General features: G+C 33.2%; 2 protein-coding genes across 4 annotated transcripts in view; one reads left to right on the top strand and one right to left on the bottom strand.

Moving 5' to 3' along the window:
- LOC136034948 (U2 small nuclear ribonucleoprotein A'-like) overlaps positions 1-9,254 on the bottom strand; it is a 28,866-nt gene extending 19,612 nt beyond the window's left edge. Inside the window, exons 1-3 of the mRNA XM_065716491.1 lie at positions 9,058-9,254; positions 6,142-6,182; positions 1,183-1,289 (exon numbers count right to left, since the gene is read on the bottom strand). Coding sequence (XP_065572563.1) covers positions 1,183-1,289; positions 6,142-6,182; positions 9,058-9,139 — 230 coding nt within the window. The 5' untranslated portion in view covers positions 9,140-9,254. The remainder of the gene's footprint in view (positions 1-1,182; positions 1,290-6,141; positions 6,183-9,057) is intronic.
- Positions 9,255-9,342: 88 nt separating this feature from the next.
- Positions 9,343-27,463, top strand: part of LOC136034946 (CCR4-NOT transcription complex subunit 11-like) — a 38,887-nt gene continuing 20,766 nt past the window's right edge. Inside the window, exons 1-5 of one of the 3 annotated variants that reach the window (XM_065716488.1) lie at positions 9,343-9,488; positions 15,544-15,632; positions 18,881-19,029; positions 23,758-23,856; positions 26,900-27,078. In XM_065716488.1, coding sequence (XP_065572560.1) covers positions 9,451-9,488; positions 15,544-15,632; positions 18,881-19,029; positions 23,758-23,856; positions 26,900-27,078 — 554 coding nt within the window. In that variant the 5' untranslated portion in view covers positions 9,343-9,450. The remainder of the gene's footprint in view (positions 9,489-15,543; positions 15,633-18,880; positions 19,030-23,757; positions 23,857-26,899; positions 27,079-27,463) is intronic. The other 2 variants (XM_065716489.1, XM_065716490.1) reach the window with 2 other exon arrangements.

The following is a 27,463-nucleotide window of genomic DNA, read 5'->3' as shown; positions in this document are numbered from 1 at the left end:
ATTTAACGTTTTGTTTGTATATTTACATCAAAAGTAGGTCCAAAAAGAGAGACAAATTGAATTGGTTCGCCTGAATTTGAAGAACTCGTCACATGGTGACTTTCAGCCAAATTTAGCAGCAGTGATTAATTTTTTTTTATAGATTTATTGCTAAAATTTAAGTGATAATACTTGGTTGCATCCGATGATTTGTTTCATCTAGTGACAATGCCTATCTCTTAAATTATCTACACTTGAAACATTTAGAAAAATCTAAAATGTTTCTTTAGCTATAAGGGCAACCCAAAATATCCAATTGCAGTGAGAAAATAAAATGTTGGCTATTTTCGTTTCAACTTTAAATATATTTCCAAAATGCAATGTTTCTCTGTCGACAGAAAAGATGAGAGACAATTTGGCCGACAGAACGGACAAACAAACAACAAGCAATCACCAGAACGCGTCAAACTGTCGAGAGATAATCTGATCAATTGCGATGTGGACACGAATCGTCAATGTCGACACGTTTGTTTATTGATTTTTTTCTTTTAACCCAAATTAAAAATTGAATGAAAATAAACCGAAGCCAAAATGTCGGGAATTATTTTTTGCTTTTGTATCTCCCGGAAAACCAATTAAGATGGGGAAACAGAAGAATGAGCTGAATTGCAAATTCTAAGGACAATTGACCACATTTTTGAGAAGGAATTTCCTTTTCAGAATTCAACTGAAACTTTCCTATCCCAGTAGCGCATAGACTGAAAATTCATATGTAAGTTGCAACGCAATTTCGTTGTACTAAAGCAACTTGTTATTTATATCATCACTTGTGGTGTTATGCAAGACAGTCCAAGTTGATAATTATTTTTGGGAAGAAATTTTTCCACGAATTTGGAATTATAGGTCTCTTGTATTATGGCACGGATGAAAGAAGAAAAGAAATACAGAAAGATATTTATCTTTCTGTAAATAAAGTATCTGTAAATATGTATATATAAAGTTTCATTAATAAAGTATATTAATAGTATGTATAATAATATATTAATAAAGTATAATAATATATGTATTAATAAAGTTTCTGTAGATAAATATGTAAATATTCTGTAAATATGTATCTTTCTGTATTTAAAGATAAATACAGAAAGAAAAGAAATACAGAAAGAAGAAAAGAAATACAGAGCTGTATAATATTAAAACACTTACACAATTCTATTTCCATTGAAAAGCAGAGAATTAAGTCTTTTGAGCAACGGAAACCCATCCAACTTCCTTATATCATTATCAGAGAAATCAATTATGTCAAATTGGTCCTATTAAAATAAAGTAAAACATTTAGAAACATAACCAAAAAAATAGACTTTATTATTGAGAAAGTATACAATTCTCAAAAGTAAGAAAGTCAAAGAGTAAGAACAGTCAAAAGAGGCTGAACTTTGACCCAGAAGTGTTGGCCCACCCCACCTGCATTGTCCCAATACTGGATAAAAAAAGGTACACGGGCCTAAATATATATATATATATATATATATATATATATATATATATATATATATATATATATATATATATATATATATATATATATATATATATATATATATATATATATATATATATAGCCTACATATATATATATATATATATAATGAAAAAAGAAATCACCAATGCAACAGCACAAACACATAAAAAAAGAAAAAAAAAAAAGACTGTTTTCCTACATTAGTAATTAATATAGATCAGTACTTGAATGAGGCCTTAACCCTACTCATCCATACAATTACATAGGTCAAACAGCATAGCCATACACAATCAACCATAAAGAATAATCCATGGACAGGCAGTCGTGTAGTAAGTAAGTATAAGTCGTCAATTACCAAATATTAAAAACAGTAAAAAAAAAAGAAGACAAATAATTCAGAGGCAACAACCCAACACAAGGGCTATATATATATATATATATATATATATATATATATATATATATATATATATATATATATATATATATATATATATATATATATATATATATATATATATATATATATATATATATATTATATATTATATATATATATATATATATATATATATATATATATATATATATATATATATATGTTAGTAAGTCTAAAACCAAAAAACTTTTAAGAAAAGACTTGTTTCTTTTACTTACCAGGAACTTGACAAATGTGCCTACTTTTTTAATTGATCTTTCCATTGATCTTTTCCTAGTGGATAACTAATTTCTAACTACTATTCACTTTTATAATAATGGATATGAATTCACTTTTCTTCTGTATATTCGAACTTAAAACCTAAAGAATTTCTGAAACGACAACCTAAAGCCTCAGACCTAATTTTATCAAACAGTTTGTGGTAACGAACTAAAGTAAATCACACCATCAGATTCATCGTATCAGAGAACCCTACAGTAGAAGTTTCAAGCTCGTATCTACAAAAATGTCGAATTTTGTATTTATTGCCACAAGACAGATCATGGATGCGTGTTCATTTATTTTTTGTTTTTTTTTCCAGGGGTGATCGTATCGACCTAGTGATCTTAGAACGTCGCAAGAGGGATCATTCTAACGGAAATTAAAAGCTCTAGTGCCCTTTTTGAGTGACCAAAAAATTGGAGTGCACCTAGGCCCCCTCCCACGCTCATTTTTTCCCAAACTCACTGGATAAAAATTCTGAGATAGCCATTTTATTCAGAATAGTCGAAAAACCTAATAACTATGTCTTTGGGGACGACTTACTCCCCACAGTCCCCGTGGGAGGGGCTGCAAGTTACAAACTTTGACCAGTGTTTACATATAGTAATGGTTATTGGGAAGTGTACAGACGCTTTAAGGGATTTTTTTTGGTTGGGAGGAGAGGGGGTTATGCGGGGGGGGGGGGGTGATTTTCCGTGGAAAAATTTGTAATAGGGGAAGAAAATTTCCATGAAGGGGGCGCAGGATTTTTAGCAGTTTTTGAAAAAACAATGAAAAAATAAATATATATTTTTTTTCAATTGAAAGTAAGGAGCAACATCAAAACTTTAAACGAACAGGAATTATTACGCATATGATGGGTTCACCTCCTCCTAATGCCTTGCTCTCTACGCTAAAGTAATTTTATTAATTTCAACTATTTATTCTACGGCCTTTGGGATTCAGGGGTCATTCTTAGGTATTGGGACAAAATTTAAGCTTTAGTGTAAATAGCGAGGTATTGAAAAGGGGGTGAAACCCCTCATATAAGCAATAAAAACACGAATATAGAAGTTCGTTACGTAGCCTAAGTTAATTCGTAAGTTACGTAAATTTTTACTAATAAAAACGTTCGTAAAAAATTAAAAGTTCTAGTTGCCTTTTTAAATAACCAAAAACATGGAGGGTAACTAGGCCTACCCCCCGCGCTCCTTTTTTTCTCAAAAACGTTTGATCAAAACTATGAGAAAGCCATTTAGCCAAAAAATAAATAAATTAATATGCAAATTCCGTTTTAATCATTTATGTGCGGAGAGCCAAAATCAAAACATGCATTAATTCAAAAACGTTCAGAAATTAAATAAAAAAAAATTTCTAACTGAAAGTAAGGAGCGACATTAAAACTTAAAACGAACAAAAATTACTCCGTATATGAAAGGGGCTGTTCCCTCCTCAACGCCCCGCTCTTTACGCTAAAGTTTTTTACAGTTTTAAAAAGTAGGATCTCTCAGGAAACGACTAATGACTATCCCTGCACAAACCTTTTCGAACGAACCAATCTTTTCATCTTGCTTTTTGGAATATATGGACTATAAATCCTGACACACGACCCAGCAACTTAGAGGGCGTGATTAGAAACCTCCAATCTTATAAAATTGAAATAGCATATCTTTCTGAAGCCAAGTTGACTGGCTTTGGTTTGATTTGTGTCAACAGCTATGAAGTCTTCTTGTCGCGTAAAAGAAGAGACACAAAACCAGAGTTGCCCAGTAAACAAGCAAAGAAGTCAATGTTAGAATTTGTATTTAAGAATGAAAGAATACTTAACACCCGTTTTACAAGATCCTAGTCTAAACTAACTGCTGTTGCAGCCTGTGAAGCTGATGAAGTTTCATAAATGAAGCTGATGAGGCAGCAAAGGACATTTTCTACAGGGATCTAAACAACCTAGTAAATGTGGTACCTGAGCATAATGTTTCAGTTGTGTGTTTTATTATCATAAAAAATAATAAGTCTTATTTTATTCTTGAATGATTTCTTTTTCATTCAGAAAATTACACCCACTGAATATTTAGTTCTTATATTTCAATGATTCCATTTCTATTCTATTTGCAGATATAGAAGGTGAATTCATGTTCATTTTCGAAAATTTTAAAACAATAAAATTTGATATTGAACTGATAGATTTTAGGCAGTAAAAGAATATTAAATATTAGGGAAAAAATATTTGACCTGGGCAATGTTCCCAAACAGGAAGTATAGAACATTTTTTACAATTTTGCCATTAAATAGGGAGTACTATTTTCTTGATCATAGGGCTCTGGGGTTTATGGTGAGGAATCGGAAGTTTCAAAGGCTGTATATTTGCATAAACGTGGAAGATATTAGGAAGTGTAACGGACCTCTGTTTTTTGCAGTTTTTTTTTATTGCTACCAAAAACGAGCATGGTTTAATTTAAAAAAAAAAAAAATATGGGCTGGAGGTAAAGAGCAAAGTTGAAATTCGAAAACAAGCAAAAGTTTTAAAGCTACTTAATAAATTCAAGTTTTTTTCAAATTACTAGGGGGCATTTGCCCCCTTCCGCAAACGATGCCTATCCCTTTTAGATCAAGAGGACCCCAAAGCACAAGGAAAAAATAAAAAGAAATTTTCATTGCCACATAAATGGAGTCATTTATCTTTTCTTAGTTAGGACAAAGCCTCCAAATATGGGACCCAAGAGTCCAAAAAAATCATTTTTCCTTTGGCATGAAATTTCAAAAACTATTGTTTGGTTGAATGGACCTTTTATTTTTTTTTTTTGGGGGGGGGGAGGGGGGGGGGTAAAAAAGACCGTTAGGGGGGATGACAAAAAATTTAGTACCCAATTAGTTTGAAAGTTACAGCCTTAAATCTTTGATCCAAACAGGACCTTATTAAAAAGAACAAATTTAGGAGAAAATCCCAGAAATGGAACTCAAAAGAGGCCAAAAACATTTTTCTGATAAGCTAAAAACTTAACATTATTAAGTTCTTGGGCCAAGAGGAATCCAATTCAAAAGACGAAAAAAAACCTCCCATGCCCATCATTTCCCCAAACACATCCAATCAAAATTTTGAGATAACCATTTTATTCAATGTAATTGAAAGGACTGGAAATAAATAAAGCCAAAAATTAATAAAGCAAAAATAAAGTCAAATAATCTTCCAAGCATAAAACTACCACAAAAACAAGACAAGTTTATTAACGTATTTTTCATAAATGAAAAGTTATCAAAACCTTATCAGCCCTCCTCATGTTAATTTTTGCTCATTTTTTGTTTCTAGCTATCTATTGTAATTTCTGTTTGTTTTGAGTTTCATTTATTTATTGATAGTGATTTATGGTAGTTTTACGCTTGGAAGATTATTTTACTTTATTTTTGCTCATTGGATGACAAGCTTGCTACTTGTCCCTGTAAAAAAAAAAAAAAAAAAAAAAAAAAAAAAAAAAAAAAAAAAAAAAAAAAAAAAAAAACACAGCAACTGAAACATTGAATCGACACCCTATGCGCCAGTAATGACTCAGGAGGATCTTTATCCTTTTTTTTGCTCATTCTTGGCTAAATGGAGCTCTTTACTCTTCTTTGAAAAACTTGTCTAGTGGAGAAAATTTTTCAAATTAATATGTATAAAAAGTCTGTATCTGCAAATAGCCTTTACAAACAGAGCAGTCAGCTCCTGACATTTTCACTGTATTTTTGTAAAAAAGAAAAAAAGAAAAAAAGAGCAAATCCCAAGAAGACTTTTCCTTCTTCTGTGAAGATGGGGTGTGCAGACATTATACACAGTAAGCTGTCTTACAACCCACTATAAATTTTATTACTAAAACAGAGTAAATAGTTCAGTCATTACTGGTAAAAAAGTAGAAAATAGTAAACAAAAATAACAAAGAAAATATCAACTGCCCTTGTAGTCCATGTGAAAAAAGAAAGAAAGACTTACCAGGGTTGCACCCAAATTTTCAATCACAGGTATTTTGTATCCTGGAAACAAGAATGTATCAGTTACTTCTACTAGTAACAACTTCAACAGAATTAGATCAAAAAGATTTCTTTTAAAAATAAGTAACAGCTTATAATGTCTCAAACATACTTGAGAAAACCTCAAACACCAAAATAACTTTGGCATGAGCTGTCTTATTCATGGATTATGGAACACATGAAGCCTACTCTACAATGTGGAAAACTGCAGACTTGTAAATATTCAACAAGTTAAAAAGCTTAAATATATAAAACCTTGTTTAAAATACAAAAGACTGAAGTTAGCTTGTTGAGCTACAGCAGAAGTAGGATAACTAGAGATTTATATCAAAATATAGGATACTCCAAGAACTCATACAAATTTTTCAACTGAAGGAAGTTTCACTGTTTTAATATCTTTTTTGTGAGTTGTATAATTTTCATAAAGAACCCAGGTTTTCTATATTCAACCCATCCCCTTTAAACACATTCCAGTCTAATTGAAATTCATAAATATAAGCCTATTTTATTTTCAGTGTTTTGATGGTTTAATATACAGTTCAGTTGCCAACCAATTTGGAGTCATGTTCGTTTACTTTCTAACTGAGGCCTGGAAACTGCATATTTGTAACTCAAAACTTGTTAGAGTGCCATTGCTACACATTCTTGAGAATGCTAAAGTGGGAGAAATAAATTAGTAGTTTAATTTTGGAAAGCATGATTAGAACATAATATCTAAATATATTGATCTTCTTATGATCATTCTGTTCTGTTTAATTTGGGAGCCCTGCCTCTATAGTATTAGCTAATGATTTTTTACTGGCTAATCATACTTTGCTTTGTTACTGTAAATTTAATTTTATTACTGTAATATCCATGGGTGGCCATAAGCTGAATCTTAGGGGGGGAAGGGTTACCTAGCCTAATTATCACTTCCAATGCTGTATAATAGAAATCACAAAACAAAAATATAAAAATAAAGGGCAGCATGATTCAGCCATGGGGGAGGCAATGTTGCTGGTTTGTTTTTATTATTTTGTTTTTGTTCTTACTACATTATTTTTTTTTACAATTTTATTTAGTGGGTAGAAGAACATTTAATTATCATTGCTAATTATTAGGCTACAATAAAAAATAATTAATTTGTTGTTGAACTAGTGCCACAAAGGTTATGCTTGCAAAAAGAAAATGCAAAGGTAAGGAATTTATCCAACCTATTTTGCAATGGATCTTTCACTGAAATTCTCAGTTTGGCTCTTTCCATTTGTTTTTTTTTCTAGTTTGTCATTAAATCACAACAATGTGTGTTAGCAAAGGTATGTGTAATTAAGGATCTTGAATCAAAAGGTTGAAAATATATATCAAAACACAACTGACTGGTTTTACTGTTCTTTTAGTTCACAATGGATTAGTTTTCACTAAATCTCTTAGAAGCCTTTAAACATACTGGAGATCAAATATTATGAACCACCTGTATTTTACCCAAACCAAAAGCTACAGAAAAGAGCAGATATTGTAATTAATTATTCACCAATTAATCAGCTAGCCATTCAGTAGTAAGTATTGTACTCTAATGGTTTTTCACCCAAAACTTACCCTCCCCAACACAAAAAAATGAATATAGCTCTGGGTTTTGCTTTCCAAGCAGCTTGTAACTTTCAAGGGCCATTACCTGGGCTGAATTCACCTCAATTTTTGCATAGGAGGATCAAGAAGCCTAAAGAAAGGCAAAAAAACTTCTTCTATTTGATTAATTTGGAAACTTGCATCTGCAATTCCCTGGGTCCAAGTGGATTTTACAAATATGCCTCATACTGATTTTTTTAAATGGCCAATTCACTACACCCTCCTACACAGAAATTGCTATCATACTTTGGAAAATGCATAACATGTTCTCTTTGAATGTAATCCAATGGATCAAGATTCTAGGATACTAAGAACTTACTGCCATCAATTACAAATCCTCATTTGACGCACTTTTTAACTGCTCCCTTTTGTATGATTTGGAAGCCCCAATTTACAGGTTGATGATAATGATCCTAAAGAGATGCTATTGTTACTAACATCCCATTGATTGTTCTCAGCTTTTCAGACATTTAAAGACCTTGGAAACATATGAAGAAGAGAAGAAATAAAAGTTAGAAAACTAGGCAAAAAAGTTTCTCTATTCATTGATGTATTCACTGCTCTATATTTACTTGGAAAATTAGTGGGTGGTAAGAGCCATGGGTGATTGGGTGGAATGCTTAAAGTTTGAAGAAGAAGATAAAAGGAGGGGAAAATGATAGCTCTTACCTAATGGGGGCAAAGCTGAAGGAGGACTATAAAGATGATTCATTTAAGTAAGAATGACATCAAGAGAGTTGTTTCCCCTTGTTGTTGGTATTTTAACTATTTGCTTAACTGTAAGGGAAGAACAAATAAACCCATCTTTATATCATTGGTGTCACCAACTAAAAAAGTCCAGCATTGGGACACTTAGAAATAACAGAATCAGCACTTGCTATACAAATCTACATTCATCAACAACATTTTGGTTTAGAGAGTAACAGAAAACACTTATTGTAACAATGTTTGATGTTATTTGGGATAAAGGTAGGATAGTAAAAGATAAAACATCACATTTTTTACCAAGTGGGTGATCTGAAGAATGGAGCCAGAGCTGGAATAGGGGCAATTGGAACAATAGAACTGATGTTATTTGGGATAAGGGTAGGATAATAAAAGATAAAACATCACATTTTTTACCGTGTGGGTGATCTGAAGGATGGAGCAAGGGCTGGAAAAAGGATAATTGAAACAATTGAGCCCATTCAGGCTCCACGTTTGAAAGGACCCTGTGTCACCATTGATGATAATTGCCTGGAAACTATATTCTTAGGTAAATAATAATAAACACCTCTCAAGTCCAGCTCTCGATCCTTGTATGCATTAATAAATTGCATGGATTGCAGAATTATATCTGCTGTTAACTTGACCATGTTGATCAATTTTTTGAATTTACCGTTTAAAGTCAAATTGTGTACGTCCCTGCAAAGTAAAAAAAATTGTAAAAATTGATGTCACACAGTTTACGAGATAACTTATGGATCTATTATAATATTTGAATGACTCTGTGGGTCTATAAAAAAATTCTCCATTAAAAGGTAATGGCCTTATTGATTTTAGGCAACGATGTTCTGGCAAATATTTTAAAATTTGAGAACGTGTTATTTTTACTGAGAGGATGAATTGAAACAAATGAGTAAAGAGTTTACCAAGCCATCGTTTTTCTAACAAGAAAAATAAACCCATGTCTCTCTCAGTTGAAGAAACTTTAGCTCTTCTAAGGTCTTGCTTAGTCTAGTTGTTTTTAAGCTAGAATAAGACCTAGGCTTTTGTTATAATCTGGTTTGTTTGTTTATGGTTTCACTGATGGTAAGCATATCACAGTTCATATTATTGACTTAACCATTAAAGTGAACATACCACTCGATGCTTTTTTATGTACTGTACAAATATAATTGTCACTTCTATGACAAATAGCACTGAGAATGGTTTCTATCAAAACTACTCTCAGTGCTAATAAACCTGTGTTTTCATATTAGAATCTTTCCAGCTGTTTTGCAGAAAGCTTAAGTTAGAGTAATTCTGAAGGCTAATAACCCTAAGAGCTGTGACAAACTTAGACCTATTTTGCAAACACCATAGCCTACCTGGCAAAAGTGGCTAAGACCTTTGTCATAAGGGGGTCTTACTGGATCAAATTAAGGAATCTATTGACCAGAGACAATACAGCTGACTAAAAGACTGTAATACCTTAGTGTACCTAGTGTATATATGCAATAGTCTCCTCAAGTGGGTTGAAAAGGGTCACAGTTTTGTTGACCTTGATGCCATAGACTTCTGAAAGGCCTTTGATTTAATCAATCACATTCTAGCAGCCTTAAACTTAAGCTAATGGGGGCTAAGAAAAAGACTTATGCTTTTGTTGGACTTTCTCAGTCTGAGGATACAGCATGTGTTTGCTCTCTGCAAAGGTGATTGTAAATCCAAATGGTCCTTATCCACCTCTAGAGCCCCTCAAGGCACTAAGCTTGCAGTTATTGTATTTTTGTTTGTAATTAACTTCCTCATAGCTGACTATTACAACCACTACAAGTTCATTGATGACCAACAAGTTCATTGATTGTGTACTGAGTATACATACCTAACATATGTCTGCCACATTCTGGAATATGCTTGTCCTGTTTGGGTGCCCTCAGCACTTATAACAGTGTATCTTTGTCAGGAGTTTGAATCAGTTCAGAAGCAAGCAGTAATGACCATCTTGTGCTGCTTTGACATCCCCTACAAAAAGGCTCTAGAAGTGCTAGGACTCCAATCACTGCAAAACTGGTACAAAACTCTGATAATGAGTTTTGAAAAGTTCTTGCTTTCTAAGTCTAAGCACCATGACACTCTACCTGATCAACCTCTGCCATCAAGTAGAAGAAACTAAGATAAGTTAGTTCCAGTTAAAACAAAAACAAACCAATATGGTAATTCTTTTGTCCTGGTCTTCATTGATATGTACAATAAGAGCTAATATTTTTAGTTTGATTTATATTTATAAGTATAGTTTGAATATGTTTGTAAAGAGATGCAAATCAGCAACAGCTGCCAAGCTGTTAAACCTGTTTTGCTATTAAACCTGTCTACTACTACTACTACTACTACAAATTCAATTTAAGCACTTTTTGAGCTCTTAAAAATGACAAAATTTTCAATCAAAGTGAGTTATCAGATATTTTTGACAAAATAATACTACGTTTTCTCAGTGCCAAAATTATTTATAGTTAGGTTAAGTTAGGTTTGATTGGGTCAAAAAGTGCTCAAACTTGAACTTGCAATAGAAGTGATTATTATATTCATAAAGAACATAGAAAAGGCATTGAGTGGCATGTTTGCTTTATTACTAAGTTAATAATATGAACCATGATATGTTTACCCCACTGATTAGCTTAATAGCAGAGATTTCTCTTGTTGTCCTGGAGTTGGTTTTTTCATGAATAGCAGCATTAGGTTTACTTTGAAGATTTTTTAATCACAGAGCTTAAAAATAGTCTCTAAAATCAGGAGTGGCTTGAAAGGGGGGGGGACATTCTTGCCCCTTCTTTATGTGAAGTTGTATAAGTCTTTTAGCCTCATGAAGGTCCTTGGTTGTCAACAACTCAGGGACAGCTTAAGTTGCATTTTCCTTCTCTTGGAAAGACTTATGCATTTTCTAATTTCTTGGTAAAGAAATGGCTGGTTTTAATACTGCTCAGCTTCTGTCATAGATACCAAACACCAAATACACATGTAAATAGAATCATTTTATTTTGTCATTACTGTAGACCTTATTTCATCATGTGCCTCCAGAGGCATCCACCAAAAGTCTCCAGTCATCTTAGAGGTGTGCTGCAGCTAGTATGTCTTCCAATATGGGCTGCAGGGACACATATATTTAGAAAGTCTCTTCTGTGTGAACATCTTTGGGTGTTTCTAGGTCAGCCTCATCTTCTTAATCCTTCTGGTTACCAGAAGAGGATTGAGTTTGACATTCAATTTCTCCCCATCCTGATGACACACCTAAGATGATGCCACCTATTTTGATGGATAACATCTGTTATTAAAAGTAGCTGGACATGCTGCTTGATGGTGTTATTTCTTTTCCTCTGGGTCCAGTTTATGTTTAGGGTTCTTCTGAGGCAAGTGTTTTCATGACTAATTTTTTCTCTTGTTGCTGATTATGGTGCAAGGTCAGTTCCATAAAGTAGTACTGACAGAACATTGCTTTAATACAGTCATAGCTTTAGCCTCAAAGAGCATTTTTGAGATTTCTAAACTTGTATGAGATGGTTAAATGCCCTATCATCATCATCATCATCATCTGTTTACTTATAATCTATCACAAAAAAAACTAGGCAGAATGCTTTACTCCTGTCATTATTTTACAATATTTGGTTTCCCCTTTTCCAGTTTTGTAGACAGCATTCTGTATCTTTTTAGAAAGCAATGATAAGTTTAATGATTCTTTCTGGTATGCTGTAATGTGCGAGTATTTTCCAGAGTATTGCTCTATCTACTGAGTCAAAAGCTTTCTCAAAGTCAATGAACACAAGGTTTAATTTCCTTCTCACCTCATTGGTTTCTTCCAGCAGTATTCTGAGGACAAATATGAGGTATAGGAGTGGTTTGGATGGAAGCTGTGTTGCTGCTGTGTGTAGGTGTATGTCAAGATGTGGTTTTATTCTGTTGAGGATTATTAGAGCAAACAACTTTCCTGGGATTGAAAAGAGGCAGATACCAGGCCACTTTTCATACTTCATGGCATCTGCTCTTTTGAAAAGTTTTACCAGGGTGCTTCTAGTCCAATCTTTAGGCACCTTTTCTGACTCCCACATTGTCTTGTAGGATTTGATCCACTAGGTCATGCAAAGAATGACAGCTGTAAGAATGACAGAAATATTTCTGCTGTGATTCTTTCTTTACCTGGGGATTGCCCATTTTTCAATTTTTTTTGCCACCATACAAATATCTGTGGTATCTGGAGGGTCTGTGTTGGTTGGAAGGTTTATTTGTGGTATGTCAGGGGTTGCTGGTGGCTATAGAGGGGGAGAACAGTTTAGAAGCATCTGAAAATGGTCTGTTCAGACTTTGCTCACATCTTCTGGATCTGTTGCAGGACATCCATTTGGGGGTCATACAGGAATTTCCATACCTTGACATTTCTTGACAATTTCATTGGTTAAATGGTACACAGTCTTTGAGTCCTCTCTTCTTGCAGCTTCTTTGGCTAGTTCTGCTTTCTTCTTAAGGTGGTTATGTTTGTACTTCCTAGAATTCATTTTCACCATCTTGTCATAATATTGGTATATCAGGTTGCTGAACATGCAATTCTCAGCACTGCAGTTAGGAACAAGAAGAAGTTTTGCCTGCTTGCGTTTTTCAATATAGTCCCATGTTTCATCTGACAGCCATTGGTCTTTTCTTGGAACCAAGGACTAGTTCAGCAATTTCATTATAATTTTTCTTGATTTTTCCCCACATGCATTCTTCATCTACTTCTTCAAGGGATTGTAGCACTTCAAATCTGTTGGACAGCTCTGTGCTAAATTCCTTTTTGATGTTCCTGTCTGGCCAAGTAAAATTGTGGGTTCTGTGCTGGCATCTTCTTTTTTGAGACTTTCAGCTTGATTTTGATTGTTGCTATCATAAGTGAATGATCAGAGCTGACATCAGCCCCTCTGAATGAGCAAACATCTTGGAGACATTCACCATTTTCTTCTTGTAAGTATATGGTTAATCTGGCTTTTTGTCACACTGTCTGGGGACATCCATGTATATTTGTGGATATCTTTATACTTGAAAAATGTGCTGCTGACAATAAGGTCACTTGACAGTCTGAAGTCTATCAGGCAGTCTCTATTTTCATTTCTGGTTCCAAGACCTTCATTTCCCATGGCTTCAGGGCAATGAGTTCGGTTATGTCCAATCTTGGTGTTAAAATCACCTGCCAAACATATGATATCATGCAATGGTGCTTCCTTGATTGTGGCATTTAAGGCATTGTAGAATTCTTCATTGTAAATAGTTTTCACATTAAACCAGGTTTAAAGGGACTTTACTAGTAGCAACTCTTGCCTTAAAAAATTGCTTATGCTCACATTTGATTTGTTTTGTCTGGTCATGTCTAGCCCCTATTGATTTTCAATCCATATAAATTGTTTATTTTGACCTCATCCAGTTCCCAGGAAGTCAATTCAGACATTCTACATTGTATTTTCTTTCTCCTGAAAAGACTTTCTTTCAAACTTTTCAATTGAGAAATGACTGACTTTAGTACTGCTTAGTTTTAGTCATAGATAACAAAAACTGAATTCATGTGTAAATAGAATAAAGTCATTTTATTATATCATTAAATTCTTATTTTTAATAATTTCAGATTTGAATAGAGTCATTTAAATCAAACCAGGTTTGAAGTGACTGGCTTAACAACTTGCCTTGATAGGATAGGAGGAGATAATCTCAGAGATTACCTTGTTAACTTTCAGCCATTTTGCTCCTTACTTCAGCCTCTGTTTAAAAAAAAGGATTTTAACTGCAGATATTGAGCTAGCAACAACATTTTTTTTTCCAAACCAGGAAGGAGCTCAAGATTCTACTGCTCTTCTTGAAGTTCTGTTTCAGTTTTACCAAGGCACTACTTGCCTTGGAGAAATCCCAGGTGAAGGACAAGTTTGTTAAGAATTTGCTGAGAACTGCCATGGTTGATTTTTGACTAGATTCCCTCATGTTGGTGGAATTTGAGAAACATCTCGCTGATGCCATTGACTTAAGCAAGGTTGTCCAAAAATGGTCCACTTTGAACAAGAAACAAAAACAAACTTAGCTGTACTTAGTTACACATTTACACATGAGATATTCCATTTTAGTTTCTTGTTATTAGTTATTAATTTCTCTTAGTTTCTGAATTTAATGGCCATATTCTTCATAAAATAATAGCAATTCCAAATTCTATCTAATGTTCAGCAAAACATTGAAATTCTAGTGGACAATATATAGGCTTAGGTTCAAACAGCTTCAATTTTGCATAAAAATTGCTTTAGGCTAATCTGTTTTCCATCGATTTTTTGTGTTAAATTTTTGGTTTTTCAATTAATTTACTAACTAAGAAATGAACAGAGGGTATAACCCCAATGCTTAGATGGTGGCTGATCTTGGATTTTAGTCTCTTCAAATGATAATTATTCTGTTTCAGAACAATTTTCTATGATTAAATCTCTCCTTGACTATGTATGTGATTAGGATACTTTATCCTAACTTTAAACTACCAAGGACACAAAAAATAAAAATTCATTGAGTTGTAGAAACTTACGCAATCATATACAGATTAAAAAATAATAAAAACCAAGAGTTCAATTTTTCATGAAGAGGAATTTCAATTTATAAATCAGTTTTTTTTGCAACTTGTAGAAGAGTTGTGTGCAGACATGGCCACAATTTTTGTGCTTGTTAAACACCTCTGAATGCTGAGGATCCTGTGTTCACTGATTTTTCCAAGATTTCCTAAACTTGCCAAAACTTGTTTAAAAAGTTCACTACTTTCTTAGGAAACTGGGAAACAGCAAAACTGTATGGTTGCTAAGGAATGCTTTCAAAACCCTTTTTTGAGTCAAGTAGCACCCTAGGATAGCTCTGGCCCTCTAATGCTTTTGAAATTGATCCCCATACTCTCTCACAGCCTATTTAATTGTTCTACCTCTTTATTGTCTTATGCATTTATATATCATTATACTTTTCCTGCTTATTTGAATGCTAATTGTTGGCACAATCCATAGAAAATATTATTAATATTAAATTTTATGCTTTTCTATTGCAGCGTGATTGATGAGGACAATGTTGAGAAGCAAACAGCTGAAGAGTTGGTTAATCTGCTCAAAAGTAAAAATTTTGGGAACCCTTTTTCTAGTGAGTAATGTCCCTTTTTTATTGAATCAGAATATGCAAAGAATACTAAGTATTTAAGGTTTCATGGGGGTCTTAATTATTGTTTCTTAAAAGAAATTAAACTCTGTGTTCGTTTTAGGTGACTAGGCTCTATGAAAGGAGTGTTTTAAAGATGCTCTTTTCATATTGTGATCTTTTCAAAGATAGTTGATTATTAAAGCAAGTCTGATTTCTAGCAACAATATCTACTAAGCTTCAAACTTCTGGTTTTCTTTTTTGAGGTTTTTGAATTGTTGTAATCCATATTTAACATATGTACCAATATTTTTGAAATTACCAGCTGCCAGGCCCCAGCACTTGGCATGTGGCAGGCCTCTATATATGGATTCTTATTGATGCTTGTCTTCTAACTGCAGACACTTTGTTGTTTTTTTCACACTGAATCTTTTCAAAGACATTTGACTATTCAAGCGAGTCCAATTTCTACCAACGATTTTTACCAAACTTCAAAATTCTGGTTTTCTTTTTTAAGATTTTTGAGTTGTATGTAATCTTTTGTTAAAATATATACAAATATTTTTGCAATCACCAGTTTTTGCTCTTTATGAAATTTAATGTCTTTTCATATGTTGCCTGTCCAAAGATATTGATTTGAAGCCAGTGCGATTTCTAACAACAATATGTACTAAGCTTCAAACTTTTGGTTTTCTTTTTTAATGTTTTTGAGTTGTTGTAATCGTTGGCCAAAATAGAGAATCGTCATTTGTAATAATTACAAATTTTTGTTTTTTGGGGCTTCCTACTGACATTATATAACTGTTGCGTTTAAAAAGGTTTTCTTTTTTATGGTTTTTGAATTGTTGTAATCCTTTGTTAAAAATATATACAAATAGGCTATTTTAGCAATTACCAGTTTTTTGCTATTTAAGCAATTTAATGTCTTTTCATGCTGTAGTCTTATCAAAGATATTTGATTGCTGAAGCTAGTCTGGTTTCTAACAACAATATGTACTAAGCTTGAAACTTTTTGTTTTGTTTTGTAAGGTTTTTGAATTGTTGTAATCCCTTGTCAAAATAGAGAATCATTATTTGTAATAATTGCAAATTTCTGTTTCTTAGGTCTTCCTACTGACACTATATAACTAGTTGTGTTCAAACCTGTAAGCTTAATCACGTAGCTAGTCGATTTTGTCTATAAAAAAAAAGACTAATTTTAAAATTTTCAGATATTTCTCTAGTTTGAATTAAAAAATTGAAATTATTGCTCAGGCACTATAAATATTTTTGCAGTTTACATAATAACTTTAGTGATTCTGAACTGATGTATGCTACACGTTTTTTTTTTCTTTTAGAATAACAATATTTGTAGACGTGTTTTTTTAACTTCGGAATTTTTTCAAGGACTATGAAATGAAAATAGTATGACGTGGCACTTAGCGTCAACTAAGCTTCAGACTTATGGTTTTCTTGTTTAAGATTTTAGAATTGTTGTATTCCCTTGTCAAAATATATACAAATATTTTTGCAATTACCAGTTATTTGCTCTTTAAGCAATTTAATGTAAACTTTTCCATACATTAAAATTTTCAATTTTTCCAGATAAGTATGACAACGTTATTGTTATGCTGATGTGTATAAAAATGACGTCTCTCACATATTTTTTTTCTTCTAAAATTAAGGTTCTTAACGAATTTTCTCAAACCTTTGACCTATCTAGAACGGTTTTTTAGTCCAGAATATCCCAGGATGCTAATTTTCCCAAAACAAAATACTTCATAAAAATAAATAAATACATACACAATTTTCGCTCATTCATAAAGATAGTATATATGTCTAGTATGCATTATCACACTGTTCATCCAATCACTAAGGAATTTTAATAAGTTGTTGAGTAATCTCTTGGGGATTAATAGGTATAAATCTCCCCCCCCCCAAGGCCCTCTTAATCTTTTGAATACTTTTTATGCTAACTTATGTAAGAGACCCCTGAACACAAATGCTTGCCAGATGCTTTTGTTCACATTAATCACATTTTCAGGATATCAAGTATCCAACAACGCCCAACAGGTAAGTTAACAATCGTCATCTGATTTTTCAAATACGTTTAAATTTGAAAATATAGTTTTCTATTTTACACACAGGAAAAATTGTCCAGGGGGAATTTTCTGGAGGACAATTTTCCGTAGAGGAGTTTTCCACGGGAAGAAATTTGCTGGAGGGGAAATTATCAGCAGGGTGGAATTTTCTGGGGGAAGGAATGTCTGCAGGGAATTTTTCAAATACTTTAAAATTTAAAATGCAATCATTATTAATGCGTAGGGATGCTTTCTGCAGGGGAAATGTTCAAATACTTTCAATTTAAAAACGTGATCGTTATTAATACAATGGGGCAATTTTATTTAGAGGGGGTGGGGTATTCCTTGAATTTCCTTTCTTTTGAGATTGCAGCATCATGTGATGGATTTTGGTAGTGTTATGTAGACATTTAACTGTTGTGTTTTTTGTCACCCTTTGTTGTTAATATAAGAATATGTAAATTTTATAATGTGTATAATCACGAAACAAAACTGTAGACTACAGTTGAGTTGAAAAAAAAATGATTGGAGCAAAATGAGCAAGTATGCTGAAGATGGAAAAAGATAATAAACTAATTAATTAATAATCTTTGATTAATAATTTTGTTTGTGCCTTTTTGTGAGGAAGAGTGAGAGCTTCTAATAATAATTGAATTCATACATCTAAATAGTGTTGAATATGCGTTTGGAAGAAGCTGATACTTTCTTGGAAGGGGTTATGTCTTATTTTATCATTTTGCAATGTTTTACCTTAGTTTGGTTTTTATTGTTTCAGGCTTCAAAGTTTATACCTTTCTTCAGTTTTTGTTTCTTTTGTTATTGTTCTGTGGGATAACAGTTTTTTTTTACAAAAAAATACCTTAAAGACCTATTTATTATGAGATTTATAAATACAAAGATTCAGCTAAATCGGATTTTTAATATTTGTTGAATCCATCCCCATTTGGAACAGATGTTTTTCTATCATCACGAGCTATATCTAGCCAAAAAATGGTCAGTCGAAACTTTTGAAGTTTTAATAATATTTAATACATTTTTTTTTGATTAGCCAGCATCTTTAGAGTTACAATTTGAAATTGTAGCATTACCTAGTTTCAAAATTTGAATAAATACTAAAGATTGTGAATGGATCATAACCACCCTATAGTTGATTGTTCTAGTTGCTGTTCTCTGTTATTGAAATCTCTTTTCTAGTTGGCAGTGCTTTAGCCCTTCTTCTGGAACAGCCAGAATTGATATGCAGCCCAGGTCAGAAAATAGCTTGTATGATTTTACTTTATTCATTGTTCAAAAGTGATGAGAAGCACATTCATCCATTCACTGGTTTCTTCCTCCAGATTTTGGTAAGAATTTTCAGATTGAAGGCTATGCTTTCAGTTTAGTAGCAAACCTGTTTGAGATACTGTCAGAGAGGAAATTCAAATTCTTTTCCGAGGGAAAAAATACCAACGCCGTCTAATTCTACCCACTAAAATGATTTATAAAGACTCAAATAAATCAATATTTGTCTGTCTTTTCAATCTCTTTTTTTTTTTGCAAATTAGACAACGAAAGTGAAAGCTACTTTACCCCAAAATTTGTTTGAAGAAGTTTTTAAATACGCAATAACCTACCTCTAACATTTTTATAATCAGCTAGCCTACCCTTCATGCTTTGCTGTGATCTCAAAAGAAAAGAAATTCAGAGAAAGTCTCCCCCAAAAAAATTCGCCCCTGTTGAGTTTGTCCCTCTCCACAAAAAATTTCCTACACAGAAAGCTCTCCCAAAAAAATTCTTTCCCGCGAAAATTCGCCCCTCATTCGAATTAATAACGATTGTATCTTCAAATTTAAAGCTATATGAAGAATTCCCCTCGCGAATAATTCCCTCCCTCCTCTTTGTGGACAATTCATTTGGGAATCAGGTCCAAAATCGAAAAATATGATAAAGCAGTGAATTGAAAATTACGAGCATCGATTTTTTCTAACGTCATGCTTTCCTCAATAGAATAAATTCCAGACCGAATGGATGTCCTTTTTATCCTATATCTATATAAAGTACCTAATTAATTTACTTTCATTACATATTCAAAGAGTCAGAAAAAGATATTCAAATCAAATTCATTTCTTATAGAAGAACGCTCCCTCTTGTAAAACTCCCCCGCGGGAATGCCACCCCGGAAATTTTTTCCCACGTGTAAAGCAACGATAGTATTTAAAATATATATGTTAGTATAAACATTTATATAGATTACCTAATCTGTTTTTTTTTCTAATTACATATGCAAAGAGTCGGGAAAGGAAATACAAATCAAATTCGTTTTAATACGCAAAATTCCTCCTCCCCGCAGAATTTGCATTGCGGAAAATTCCCCATGGGAAAAAATTTTCATATGTAAAATCAGTTTTGCAACGACTTTAGGAAAATTAAAAATCCCCCCACAAGGCCCTCTTAATACTTTTCAAGCTGAAATAAATTCTAGAACCCTCAACTCAGATACTTGACAGGCCCTTCCTATCACATCCTTCATGTATTTTGGAAATTCAATTAACAGGGTAGTTAATTATGAATTCTGGCAATTAACAAACTTCCGAAATTATTAAGTTTCTTCATCAGTAAAGTCTTTGAAATTGGTATTGGACAGTTTTGATAATTTTGTATTCAACCTAATTTTTCAAAAACTGCCAAATTTGAAAATACTATCGTTATTTTATAATGTGGGGAAAATTTTCCAGTGTGGCATTGCTGGAAGGACCTTTTCAGGAGGTGGGGATTCTTCCATAAGAAATGATTGACTTGAATATCTTTTTTCTGACTCTTTTGATTTATATGATTTACATAAATGTGGGGTAAAAAGGACAATCTTTTTCAGTCTGGGATTAATTCTACTTTGGAGCACAGCCTACATAGACACCAGTTGCGCAAACATTTTTCAAAATCAAGACATAGCTATCGTCGCGACATCGACGATAGAGCCAAGATCTTCCACGCTGATTGGCGGAATAGAGCCTCTCCCGGACTAGAGCAAAGATCGTTCTCCGCTGATTGGTGGAATAGAGCCACACCCAGAATAGAGCCAAGATCGTTCCGCGCTGATTGGCGGAATATAGCCACTCCCGGAATAGAGCCAAGATCTTTCCGTGCTGATTGGCTGTGGGAACGCCGGAGGTTAACGCCTAGGCTAAAGATGTGTGTTGAAATCCTTTTATGGGCAAGATAAGACTCGGCGCAACTGGTCTCTATATTGGCTGTGCTGTGGAGAGCATGACGTTCAAATTGATGCTCGTGTTTTTTGACTCAGTGTATTAATGCTTTTTGGGACTTGATAAATGAAGAGGAAATTATCGGGGGAATTCTGTATGGGGTGATTTTGCAGTAGTTGTTTCTTCTTAGTAACATCTTAAAGTTTCTTGGCGATTGGATGAACAGCGTACTAATGCATAATGGACAGATATGTTCGTTTTTATATAATTAGATAAGGATTGGCAAAAAATAAATAAAAGAGTCTGCCTACTGTTTGAAAATGTTAGGTTGTATATAAATAAGTTATATCTTAAATTGATTACAAATATTAATAAAGTAAAATAAAGCTTTGTTTGAATTTTTATGACACTTAGAGCGCAGGTTTAAAAACTTTACTTACAAAACTTTGAAACTACTTCCAAAAATTTATCTTACAGTGGTTGCTATGAATGCAGTTTTTCTATAGTTATCCGATTCAATCAATAGCTGTAGAATATCAGGAGAAGTCTCTGTTAGAGGGAATTTAAAATCTTAGTGCTTTTTTTTACAGAAAAGGAATGATACCCCAGTAAAGTGCATAGTCCCTCAATGTATGCTACAAAAAGCATTATTGAAGAAAAACAAGGCGAAAATGCTTGTGTACAAAATTCTGATATTTCCATCTGGTGCAGAATTATCTAAGAACTGTTTATATAACCTGTTAGTTTTAGAGGTCTTACTGCCAAGTGGCTTATTTGTCCATAAACTTATCTGTAGCCTACAAAATAGAACAATAATTATTGACTGTTTGTTTATACAGTAATGCTAACATTGTACACAATTCAATAGATCAGCACTAATCATTGGGGGGTGGGGGTGGATCTCTTGGGGATAGGAGAACCTGAATATAAGGATCGCACTGTAAAAATTGTTTTTATTTGAAGTTTGACGGTTAGATCTGAATCCTTCAAGAATGAATGCTATAGCGAAAATATGGTTAAAAGTAATATTTATTAAATAGTAATATACAAAAATCTCATTTACTTGTATTGACTTTAAGCAAAATAATATCCAATCAAGTGTTTTGAAATATTATTGGTAGGTAAAGCAACTGGAATTACCACCTTATTTGTTGTGTTCCAGAATGCTTTTAGGACATCACTTTTCAAATTTTGTGTCAAGAGTGGAGATTTAGGTGACGGAGATTTAGGTGAGATATCTGACAAAGCATCCCCCCACCCCAATACTTATGCATTTTTGGAGGTTTTATTTTTTCTTTGTCAATTATGGTGGTTGCCTTTCAATCTCCGATTTCCTTGCCCCAATGATTAGCAAATGCAAAAAGCGTTCTTTGACATTTTGATGATTCGATGACCAAATCGACCACAACATAATTTTAAATGATAGAGTCATTTGTGTCAGGTTGAGCAGATTTCCATAATCCACTTGCAAGGTTTTGATTCTGTAACAGAATTTCTCAAATTCCTTATGGCCATGAGTAAACAAGCATGAAATAATATATTTACCAGAAGAATTTTGGGAACTCGACCGCCAAATTTGAATTCAAACTCCCTGAGAAGATTCAAACTCCCTAACCCCCTGGATATGGCCTTGGTCTGATGTGAGTATCCCTCAAAGTGCGTTTCTGCAATTCCTTATGATCCCTATCAATGCACATTCAAGGAAAGTTGGACAGTTGATTGGCCGATAGATTCGATGTGTTAATACAGCGGATCTGGAGAATCAGGTGTAAAATCACCCAAGGTGGATGTTAGTTGAGCAGTATAAAACTGTATAAACAGTATAGAAGCATTAACAGTATAAAACTGACCATTGGTACATTGGGGGTGGAGTATGCCATTATGACCGGAAAAACTTAAACATAAAAACAAACCAACAACGGGCATATTCTATGGAAATTTCATAAATCTGTGGGATAAATCATAAGATTTCAGCAAAAAACGAATCCGTGGCAACTAAATTACAAAATTAAATTATTATTAGCTTATAAAAACCGACAAATGACTACTAAGGATGTGCATTAAAACATATCCCTGATGAGCTGTAGTATTGTTATCGGTGCTCTGCTTACCGTAAACATTGCTGACCATTGGTACATCCAGTTTCGCCCTTTAAGGTAAGTATTCTTTATAAATATATCTTCACACTGGGAACTTAGGGTGGGGGGAGGGAATCCACAAATAGTGAAATAACCCCCCCCCCCCGCCTCCAATGTGTGTTATTAGATTAAAATTTAAACTATTTCCAGGAAAGTTTATTAGAAGATTTATCAACACTTTGGCTATCTTACTGGAGATCTTACTTTGGCTCCTTACTATCTTACTCTTACTTACGATCTATCTTACTTTGGCTCCTTACTATAGAATTCCTTACTCAGCATTTTTTATAACTTTCTTGTAGACAAAGTTATTTTTAATCTAAGTTCGTTTGATAAAATTTATGTTCAATTATTTTAAATTCTTATTTAAATTTGGTTTAATTTTATTTGCTCTTGGGTCTAAAAAGGTAGAAAAGAAAACCACAAAGACCAATAATTGCAAAAATACTTTGTTTTTCATGTTTCTTTGTTTCTTTTTGACAGAAATGATTTTATGGTGGCTTGGATTCTTATCTCTTCATTGTTCTTCTGTATTTTAAAAGCAATAACAATATTTAGTCTATGCTAAAATCAAAGACTGAAGGGCTATATTCATATGAGCATTAAATTTATAACTGTATAAGCAAAATAATTGAAATAATAAAATATGTAGCGTGAATAAAACTAAAATTCTGTACAACACAATATTTTAATGTTTTAGTTTCATCAAGAGAAATTTTTGGCTTAGATTCATAAGTTTTCGTCTTTTCAGGCTTCTACTCCAGAAGGAAGCAAATTCGGAGGTTTAGGTGCCCTCACACCAACTGAAAGAGCGTTTTTAGGAAAATTGATTGCTGGAAAGGCAACTGAGGTAAGTTCAAGTAGAGTAATTTTTCAGACCTCAGCAAAAAAAAGCTACCAGTAAATTTTACCGGCTGGCTGATGTATTTTACCGAGCAGAATTAACATTTCAGTGAGACTTGACATACATCCTGGACATCCTTTTGGGTCATGTTGGGACCATCTCTGTAACATATTCATGGAATAGCTTCATATTTGAGGCAATTTCTTGTTTTGTAATGCATGAAAGGTTATTTTTAAAGTCATCACGCCATTTATTTCTTGATTTTCTAAGAGTGAGTCTACAATGGGGCCTTCCCTCAAAAGTAACCTTTACCCATCGCTGTTCGTCCATTCGATATACATGACCCAGTCGTCGTAGTTTCTGCGGTCGATCAAGACTCATATTCCGGCAATAGAGCCGGATAAAATTTAAAATTTAAAATAAAATTCTGAAATAATTGCCAAAACCATTATGCTAGTCTGTTCTCGAACAGTGAAACAGGGTAATGCTTGTTCAATTGTGCCTTAATCTTTCTGATCGTTCAGGGCTCTGCTGAGCCTTCCTTTGAGAGAAAAACCTGTCGAACGGGCTTAGCAATTAGCTCGGGAGCGTGAAAATGACAAAGAAAAACAAGAAAGAAATACAACCCAGAATGCAGTAAAAAAATAAGCTCGTCTGCTTGTCATACGAGTTCCCGACATAGGTGTGCTTGGTAATTTTATTTGTATTTAAAAATATTTTCGGTTGTTCCTCTTTTTAATTTTGTCACTTTCTACCTTTTTGTAAAATTTCTTAGAAGCTAAATCAGCCCTTGCCAGAGCTAGGAATTAGTGGGAATTTTAGACAAAGAGAAGAAGCTTGAAGGACTTTAAACTCCTCCTCGTACGTGATGTATCTCAAGGCAAATAATGCCTTAGATCAATCAGCCTCTCCATTTACAGAATTTAATAAATGGAAATATATAGAAAATGTGTATAGTATTTATAATATAGTACTATTGCTACAACTGTTAATTCTACTAACAACTCACCGCAGCATTAAGGCGCCTGAGTCCAGCTCATCTACGCACGCTCCTCTTACATCCCAATCTATTCAAAGCCTCCCAGTTTTCACCCTCCTAGGAAGTTCTCATTTCCTTAAATCTTTCCTTACGACATCTTCCCATACCAACCGATGACGACCCATTTTTCGTTTAGCCCTAGATGGTTGGCTAAATCATATGAAAAAATAATTTTTTGATGTATTAATTGTTCCAAAATTTCTTTTCTTGGAGTTCTGCTTACTATTGAGCCAAGTCGCTCATTACCGTATCGAGTTATCGATACGAGTATCGAGCTGTTTTACATAGAACATCAGTGTTGAATCATCCATGCCTTCGCCAATCCAAAATGTACTTTTACAAAAACAAACGGATTGCTTCAAAAGTCACAAATTAACATTTTGAAAGTTTTACCTAAGTATCAACTTTCTAATCTTTTCATCGAAAAACAGTGACAAAAACAACTCGCCTTCAAAAATTGTGAAACTACATTGAAAGTCATTAACGAACAAATTCTAAATGCTTTTTCTTGCTTTGCTGGAAACTTGAAAGTTTTTTTTAAGATATGTAAAACAGAAATCGCACTGTCCTAAATTTATGTCGTTTTCAGTGAAGTGCAAATGACACTCTAGCCTTTTAGGGGTTTGAGTGCTCTTATATTTGTGGCAGTTTCTAGTCGTTTTACGCTTGACTTCTGTTGAAATGACTATTTTAACTATTGGTGGTTCCTTGAATCCACAATATCTTAGTTTGATTAAAGTAAGTAAAAACAAGTAAAAAAAAAAGTCCCCCCTTCCTATGCGAAAATATTTATGAAGAAAATTATGCTTGACACGTGCAATAAGTTTTTGTTAAGATTCAGTCTTTTGACTTTCAGTGATCAAAGATTGTTAGATTGTTTTTCTTCTGCGATTACTTACGCTTTAATGCACCAACAAATATGACTTATTGCATTTTAAGATGCGGACCTGACCGCATCTGATTATATGACTTAATTATCGTTGACTTTTCATTGAATTTCATTGACTTAATTATCATTGACTTGAACCATCATTGACTAATTATCATTGACTTAATTATCATGATTATATGGCTTAATTATTATTAATTATCATTATTATTGTTAATTAATTATCATATTAATTATATGACTTACTGCATTAAGGTCCGCATCAAAGATGCGGAACTGACCGCATCTTTGTTTTCCTCCTTGGCCAACTCTTTGTCACCTTAGCATTAAAGAGATGACGCCACATTATTTGCAGAAATACTCAACCTTTTCTTATTTCAACCTTTTACTCTTTCAACCTTAGTTCATCCGTTTACTTACTTTTTTGAAGATATACCAAATAGAATAATATTCGTAATTATTATCATATTAATATTTATATTATTAACGTTCAGATTAACGTTCGCATCATTGAAAAATGTTGTAATCTTCATTGGACATTCGAAGAACTCAATTGACTGACAGACTTCTTTGATTTTTAGCACATAAATTAGTAAATATATTTATGTTTACTATTATAAAAATGGTTTATCTCATAATTATGAATGTTATGACCCTTAAATAACCTGAAATATTATTTTGTTTATTTTTAGTGTAAGATAGCCAATAGTAGTCCCATATATTTGTTTATAGTAGCAAACACTTTGTTATCCATAATATTAAAGAGAGGGTGTTGCATTATTTTCAGCAAAAATTGATATTTTTCAATTTCTTTTATCATTAATCTAGAGACCCTTTCTTATTGTTAAACGACCCCTCTCCCTTCTTCCTCTGGGACCAATTGTGTAAGAATATCTGTTGAATTTGTCCTTTTTTATTTTTGACGGTCTCCTTTAATTTTAAGCCCTACGTAACCGCACGTTTGGTATTTGGAATTTTATACTTAGTATTACTACTCCCCCCCTCTTTTCGAGGTCCTGTCCGCCCTTGACCGTGTTTTGGTCAAAACCATATATTTATGTGTACATAGAGCGATACCAATATTTGAAAGACTTTAATAATATATATGTACGTTTTTTTAGTTACTAAAGAAAACACCATCTCAAATACTGGCAGCTGCAGTTGAAGCTGAAGAGCCACCTGTTGGTGAATTAATCGCCCTAAAAAAGAAGCTTGATGAAAGACAGGCAGAATATCCTCTCTATATGAAAGTAGGAGTCTCTACTGTGCTTCCTATGCCAGAAAGCAAAACTCCCTTGAGGTAATGTTGTAAATCTAAGTTGTGACGGAAGATGGCAAATTTGTTCAGCAAAAATTTCCAAGCTATGTCGCTATGATAGGTAGATTTAGATATATTTAGCACAGAAGCACATTGGGCAATGATTACAAAGATAGGTAACAAACACTAAATTAGCCCAAAATTAAAGAGAAAAAATAATCGTTATATATTGCATCTCTATTTCACATATCAAAATGAAAATAATGCTTTAAAAGCTTACAGAAAACAAGAAAAACGAACACGAGAAAGAAGAAAACACAGCGAGAAAATGAGGAACGGGGAAACGCAAAACAAATACAAACCATAGCCAGTGAAAAAACGAGAATACAGTGCAAATACCATCAGTGCAGAATTAAGAATAAAAAAT

The sequence above is a fragment of the Artemia franciscana genome, chromosome 13 (assembly GCF_032884065.1).
Source record: "Artemia franciscana chromosome 13, ASM3288406v1, whole genome shotgun sequence".
Taxonomy (NCBI): Eukaryota; Metazoa; Arthropoda; class Branchiopoda; order Anostraca; family Artemiidae; genus Artemia; species Artemia franciscana.
Note: the sequence above shows the minus strand (reverse complement) of the source record. Positions and strands in the feature narration are given on the sequence as shown.